This window comes from Rhagoletis zephyria, unplaced genomic scaffold (genome assembly GCF_001687245.7).
Source record: "Rhagoletis zephyria isolate East Lansing unplaced genomic scaffold, Rhagoletis_zephyria_1.1 Rzeph_scaffold_00979, whole genome shotgun sequence".
Classification (NCBI taxonomy): Eukaryota; Metazoa; Arthropoda; class Insecta; order Diptera; family Tephritidae; genus Rhagoletis; species Rhagoletis zephyria.
Genome location: NW_016158063.1, coordinates 127,870 through 134,987, shown reverse-complemented (window position 1 = coordinate 134,987; position 7,118 = coordinate 127,870). Strand labels below are relative to the sequence as shown.

General features: G+C 34.8%; 1 protein-coding gene across 1 annotated transcript; it reads left to right on the top strand.

Annotated features, from left to right (window-relative positions):
- The first annotated feature begins 4,814 nt into the window (after positions 1-4,814).
- On the top strand, positions 4,815-5,948 carry LOC108362291 (metallothionein-1-like). The gene is made up of 3 exons (XM_017615220.1): positions 4,815-4,966; positions 5,469-5,546; positions 5,656-5,948. The coding sequence occupies exons 1-3, from the start codon at positions 4,945-4,947 to the stop codon at positions 5,724-5,726; spliced, it is 171 nt and encodes a 56-aa protein (XP_017470709.1). The 5' UTR covers positions 4,815-4,944; the 3' UTR covers positions 5,727-5,948.
- The last annotated feature ends 1,170 nt before the right edge of the window (positions 5,949-7,118 follow it).

Here is a 7,118-nt window from a genome sequence, read left to right as displayed (position 1 = left end):
GCAGCAACACGACAACATTTAAGCATCATTGGCATAAATGTTCAGTACATACAAAATAAGAATATTATTATTAAAACTTTAGCCATCAAGGAATTAAAGAAAAGACATACTGGTGAATATTTGAAGTCAGTGATAATAGAAGTATTAAACGATTACCAAATTAACTCAAACCAAATATTGACGGTAACCACGGACAATGGAGCAAACATGGTGAAAGCAATACAGGATTTAAATGCAGACTTTAATAATCCATCTGAAGAAAACAATACCTCTACTGAAAGTACTTTAAAAACAATTGAAGAAAGCATAAGCTCACAAACTATTACTAATATACGTTGCGGTGCGCATACTCTGCAGCTTTGCGTGAATGACGTCTTAAAAACAGAAAACGCAAAAGAAAAATTAGAAAAATTTAGATACGTTGTGAAAAAACTAAGAACCCAAACATACCTTAGTCTTTTAAAAAACGGAGGTTACAAAAGAGTAATTTTGGACTGTGTGACGAGGTGGAACTCGACATACAGTATGCTCGAAAGGTTATCAGAGTTAAAAGATATTATTACGTCGTTGAGCGAGGATAATTTGGATTTAGTAATGAATCACGAAGAATGGAGTTTTTTAGACGAATTCTTAAAAACATTCCATAGTGTGTACAATGCTACTATAAAATTACAGTCCTAAAAATTATTTTACAGCGACTTGTACATTATTATGATGGAAATTGCCCTCCAGGTTGAAAGTCTTGAAAAAAACGACCTTCAAATTTCTTTGCTTCGTGCTATTAATAAAAGAAAAACAAAACTCTTCGACAATGAGTTATTCAACACAGCTTTATTTCTCGATCCGAGAGTAAAAGTTGTTTTGGAACCAGACCAAATTGCAAAAGCAAAGGCTTGTATATGCAAAGTACACTCACGAATTTCCAGTATTAAAGGTATCTAGTTTTATTTAACTAACGTGTTACATTATTTCTTCGTTACCATTTTTTTAATGCTAATACAATTGTTTGTCTTCTTTCAACCCACAAAGAAATCAATAAACCCGACAATGAACAGCAAATATCAAAACAGAACAGTGATGAGCCTTCAACTAGCAGTCAATCATGCAATGCACCTAGGACAATGGATGAATTCCTATGCAAGTTATACCCTATTCCCACCAATGAAGAGCCAATAAATTCAACGTTTTTGACTATGGATACTGAACTACTTCTGTACGAACGGCAGCAGAGGATTCCATTTGAAGAAAATGTAATGGAATTTTGGAGTACACACAACAATTCATTAACTTTTATTGCTGAAACTATTTTAGCAATTCCTTGTACTCAAGTTAGTGTAGAGCGATTATTCTCTGCTTTAAAATATATTTTGTCGGACCAACGTAACAATTTAACGCCAATGAGTTTGGAACACATTTTACTTGTTAGAGCTAATGGAATATTTGATTACTATGACTAATATATAAATATAAAGTGCTTATCATAACTTTAGGACACTCCCATATTGACGAGAATTGACTATTATTTTATTAATTTTTTTAATTTTAATATCTTTTTTATTAAAGTATAGTCTCTTTCCTCGTGCAACATTTAAAAAAAATCAACAAAATTTAGAGTTTTTTAATTAGATTTTTTAGAAATATTTTGAGTATGCAGTTTTGAAGCCCACTTAATTTTAGTGCAAGTTTGAAGCAACTGGGAAGCGCCGTTGATTTTAGGCATTTTTTTTGTTGAAGGTGTAGCTCATTTTCTCTATATAAAAAAATCGTCGAACATTGAAAGAAAATTATTGAGATTGTCAACAAAAAAATTGCAAGTCGCAGCTATTTCAAATTTGCAGTTTATCACAGTAAGTAAAATTTAATGAGCTACAAAACAGCATACTCAAAATCTTTCTAAAAATCTAATTAAAAAGCTCGAAATTTTTACGAAAGTTTGTTGATTTTTTTAAACGTTGCTCGGTAATTGTTAAAGAATAAACTACACTTTATGATAAGCACTATATAATTACATATCTTTGAAAAATTACTAACGGTAATAACTTAAATATCTTGACATTTTTTGTTATGTTATGAATTAGATGTGTTTATTCATGTTATTTTAAAATCAAATATATAAGAGCGTCTGTCGGCATCTTTGCTTGCACATTTTAAATTATTTTTTAATTATTGTCGGGAAACCAAAATTTGCAGATCGGACCAAAATTTAAGATTTTTGGGAACAAATCCGACCCTGGTCCACCTACGGGAAAAAAATTATCCTTTATGTTAATCCAGGCAATAAGCCATCTACGTGTCACATTTCAAATATATCGTCCCTTAAATAAGATTATTCCAATAGATCAAAACTTGATCCACCTAACGGAAAAAGTATCCTCTACGTTAATCCAAGCAATAAGTTATCTACGTGCGAAATTTCATTATAATTTGTTTAGCCGTTTTTGTGTGATTGAGTAACTAACATCCAAACAAAAAAACTTTCACATTTACAATATTAGTAAAAGTAACACTAGTATCATACTCATTTGTTCCAGCCATTCGTTTTGTGTTTAGTTTATGTATCTATTTCTTTGTACGATTCATTTCGTTTGTTGTTTCGTTTACAACTACTAAAAGAGTGTAGTGTACAATCGTCAAAATGAACTCAGCCGTTTTATTTCTGTTTTGTACGGAACTGTTGAAGTAATAAACAAAACGAAATAGTAACATACAATATAGTTTATTTTCGTACCCTGGTATCAAGGAACTTCAACTGCTTTATATAGCACACCGTTTTCAAAAGAGTCAAAACTCAAAATTTGGCATTTTTGAGATTATGGAAAAATGCACGCAGAACTTTTATTTACCTTTCAGCAAAAGCTGGAGCAAATTTTTGTTATAATTTATTAAAAAAACTAAGGTAAAGTCGCCTTTGCCCATATGATTATCATGTGCCAAGAAATAATTTTTCGCATTTTCTGACAAACGTAATATTTTGAGTTGTGACTCTTTTGAAGACGATATATAATGAGTACTTTGAAATGTTGATTGCTCGTTTTACTCATGATGTTGATTATTCATAAAGCAAATTACCCAAATGTTTTTTTGTTAATCAAAATCTTGATTACTCGAGTAACTGAACTTTTGAGGAATCATAATTTCCAATAAATAGAATAATTGAGTTATTTACTTTATGATTAATTAAAATTTTGAAAAATCAATTTATCGCACAGCCTTAGTACTATGTATTATTCGTCCGCAATTTTGTAGGATAAAATAACGATTTATAATCGTTGCTTTGCACCGAAATATCTTCCCGTGCTAACATTTCCTGGTACTATTTTTGAATATATAGGAAAAAAATTGAATGTTAGGGTAGCTGGAGCGGCCCGCCCCTTGCCCCTACCTGGCTACGTCCATGGACACATTTTTCCAAAAATACAAAATTGTTTTTAACGAGGTGCGTATAACTCCCTTATCGATCAAAATCAATACTCTTGGATTACTCGCTTTTTGTACCAAAGCGAGTAATAACGGAGTACAAAACCGACAAGTCTCAGTTTTTGCTCCGAAATCATGCCTCAGGGAATACTATTTTATTCCTCATTCAAGTTCTCATTATGTTTAGATATTCATACCAAAAATTGTCTTTTAATTCAATTCAATTCATTTTCACTTTCCCAGCTAGCAAAATTGCCAGAAATCTGTTAAGATATCCCTCAGACTCGTCGGCAAAAAAGTCAGAGGTCTGTATGATTTTGGCCGATATCGGTCAGAGAAGCGTATGGAGAGGTTGACAGGAAGTCTAACCGACACCACGTGGGAAATTCTGACCGACGATTCTGACAGATATCTAACAGATGTCTGACCAAATAATCATGGAAAATAAGATTTATCAGACGTGTATGCCCGAAATCGGACATAATTCGATCAGACATATCGGATAAGGAAATAAACAAAATTCTCCAGACATTTCGCCCAGAAATCTGTACGAAACCTGTGAGACTTGTCTAAATAGTCAACTTTTTATTTGTCCATATTATTGTGGCTTATTAACATTTTATTTTTAATATTTTTATTGAGCTTTGTACCACGATTGTTTATTTGGAAAAATTGAAAAAGCAACAAAGTCTAAGCGGTAGAAGTTATAGCAGCTATTTCGGAGAACACCACATCTCCTCATCAGAGTTCTTTTTTTTCTAGACGGGGTGTACATAGCCCAGTCGTTAACGCTTCTGACTTTAAACATCGATTACGCAGGTTGGATCCCTGCTGAAGTCTAGAAAAAAGAAGACTGATGGGGAGATGTGGTGATCCCCGAAATAGCTGCTATCATTAAACATTTAACATTTTCACAATATTGAACACAAACATTCTTACTGGGAACAATGTGTCACCCGGCGTTCAACTAATACCATTACTCTCCCACATGTGCGCTCCACCCAACAAAATCAATGCGACTTGCCGATAGCCCAAGCCCATAAGCATACCTATATATGAACATACAAGCCGGCATATGTACATGCGCACATATCTACTTATTTCATATGTATGTGCATATGTGTATGACCGCGGCTTAAGTAAACATATTGCACACCGCACTCCAGCTACCGACTTCGGGCCAGCTTTTGCGCACGGCACCAACCAACTCCCAACTAACGAAACCCGATTCAAGTGTTTTGAAGTGTATAAAACCGAGAGGAGCAACAACNCGGCTTAAGTAAACATATTGCACACCGCACTCCAGCTACCGACTTCGGGCCAGCTTTTGCGCACGGCACCAAACAACTCCCAACTAACGAAACCCGATTCAACTGTTTTGAAGTGTATAAAACCGAGAGGAGCAACAACGATCAGATCAGTGTAACAACATTTGGCGTTTACAAAGCTAAACTTGAGTGATCAACAAAATAATTGTTTGCTAATTTTTTCAAGTGTATAGAATATACAAAAACAACATAAAACAAAATGCCTTGCCCATGTGGAAGCGGTGAGTTGATATTGAGCACCATTTAAGGCTGGTATGCAGCTCTCAAGAAAACGGTCAAGAAAAAATTGCCATTATTTCGTGTGTGTGTGTCCAAGGAATGTTGACAATTGATACTTCACCAGCCTCGCTCTTTCCTCAAGAAATAATGGAACGGGCATATATTTCTGTTGCAAGCATGAGTTGCCTTGTGTTCTTTTTTCAAAAAAAAAACTTTAGAAAACCGTAGTAGAAAGCGTAGCAAATTTCTTAAGAACTGCGTACTACCTCAAGAAAATTTTACACCAGAAAATTTCTTAGCCATTTCTTGTACTTCATTTTATATGGAGTTTTCGCATTTCTTGATAGCTGCATACTGGGCTTTAGCTCGGTTAATAGTTTATTAAATATTTGGTTTATATTCTAGTTTTTTCTATAATCTTCTACTATGCACTTAAACCATTTTGTCTGAATATCACATTTCTTATAAAAATCTATTTAATTTTGGTTTTGTTAATAATTTTAGGATGCAAATGCGGCTCAGAGCCTAAGACTGGCAATTGTGGTTGCGGTTCGGCCTGCAAATGCTGTCCCTGTGGAAGCGGTATGTAGCTTATTTAAATTGAGCAATTGATTTATATTAAAGATACCCGTCAGCCTCTCAAATCTTATGTTTTCTATTATTATATCAAATTTTCATTTTCTGTTTCTAGCTTGCAAATGCGGCTCAGGAACTCAAAGCGGCAGTTGCGGTTGCGGTTCCAGCTGTAAATGTGGCCAATAACAAGCATCATCAAATAACATCTGTGGAAATGACCGTACCTTATTAAGTTTAAGCAGTTTTTTTAATTTATTTTCATAAATACATACATACATGTGTACATACAAACATACATACATGCATACATATGTACATATAAGAAAATTATTTGAACACTTGTACGTAATGCAAAAGTAAACCTATCGCATTTCTTTATCAATAAACAACAAAACAGAAATAAATCCAGACTTGTCTCTCTTTTGATAAGCCGATAGTGGTTTGTGTACGATTGGCAGTGTTGCCAGTTTAGCCTTTTTGAGGCTAGATCTAGCTTTCTCCTTTTTTTCGTTTAGCTTCGAAATTTAGGATTTAGCTTCGTGGTTTTTTTCTAACCTTTTCTTGTTTTCAAACTAGCATTTTTTTAAAGACAATCCTCTATAATATTTGTAATAGCACTAAATTATTGTTCCGGTTCAGTTTTATCCGACGAAATGTTAAGCGAATATCACCCTCTGCATCGCTCCGTCCGACGAAATTTTCTCAGCGAACTCGTTCTGTTTATACTTTAACAGCTTTTCAAGTGGTCTCAAGTGTCCCTATGAAACCAGGGGGGCTACTCTGTAACGCGATGCGAAAGAGAAATGCGATGCGATAGGCAATCATCACAGCATATTACTTACGGCGTATTTAGCTATCGTATCGCATTGCCCTTTAGTATCGCATTACAGAGTAGCCCCCCAGGAAAAGCATTTTATTCCTTAGAACTCCGCACCGTACGGGAATGACGTGCAGCATTGCATCGTTAGGGAAAAAGGTAGTTAGTCACCGCTGCTATGCCGCAGCCATTCGGGGGTCCTTAGCCCCTTCATGGCCTCTGCTATTATGTCACATGCTGTCGACCATTTTTCGCTGCTTTGTAGCATAGCCTCCACGACTGACTCAGAGGTGAAAATCTCGCTAAATATGCTGCTCCGCAGTAGTTGCATATGGGTTCCGCTTCGTGTTTGAATCGGTGAAGGTATGCTTTGAAGCACTTGTGTCAAGTTAAACAGTTTGTCAAATAGAAATCGACTTCGCTGTTTAGTCTGCTTCATTTTCGTGTATACATATATAGTTTTCTCTTCATTATGCGCGCTCCAATTGAAACATTCACGATTGTAATCGTATTGTTATGCATGAAGATATTTGATGGTACAAATGTAGCACTACTTTGGCTATAAGGACTATNACTATATAGTTTTCTCTTCATTATGCGCGCTCCAATTGAAACATTCACGATTGTAATCGTATTGTTATGCATGAAGATATTTGATGGTACAAATGTAGCACTACTTTGGCTATAAGGACTATGGGTTATTATTAAATGAACTTCATGAAATTTCATGATCGTAAGTAGTTTGTTTGTCGAGATATTTA

Bases quoted from the DNA above. Each gene is read 5' to 3' on its own strand.
- LOC108362291 (XM_017615220.1), top strand. From the start codon at position 4,945: ATGCCTTGCCCATGTGGAAGCG. The intron at 4,967-5,468 runs GTGAGTTGATAT...TAATAATTTTAG, and splicing joins GCCTTGCCCATGTGGAAGCG to GATGCAAATGCGGCTCAGAG. The intron at 5,547-5,655 runs GTATGTAGCTTA...TTCTGTTTCTAG, and splicing joins ATGCTGTCCCTGTGGAAGCG to CTTGCAAATGCGGCTCAGGA.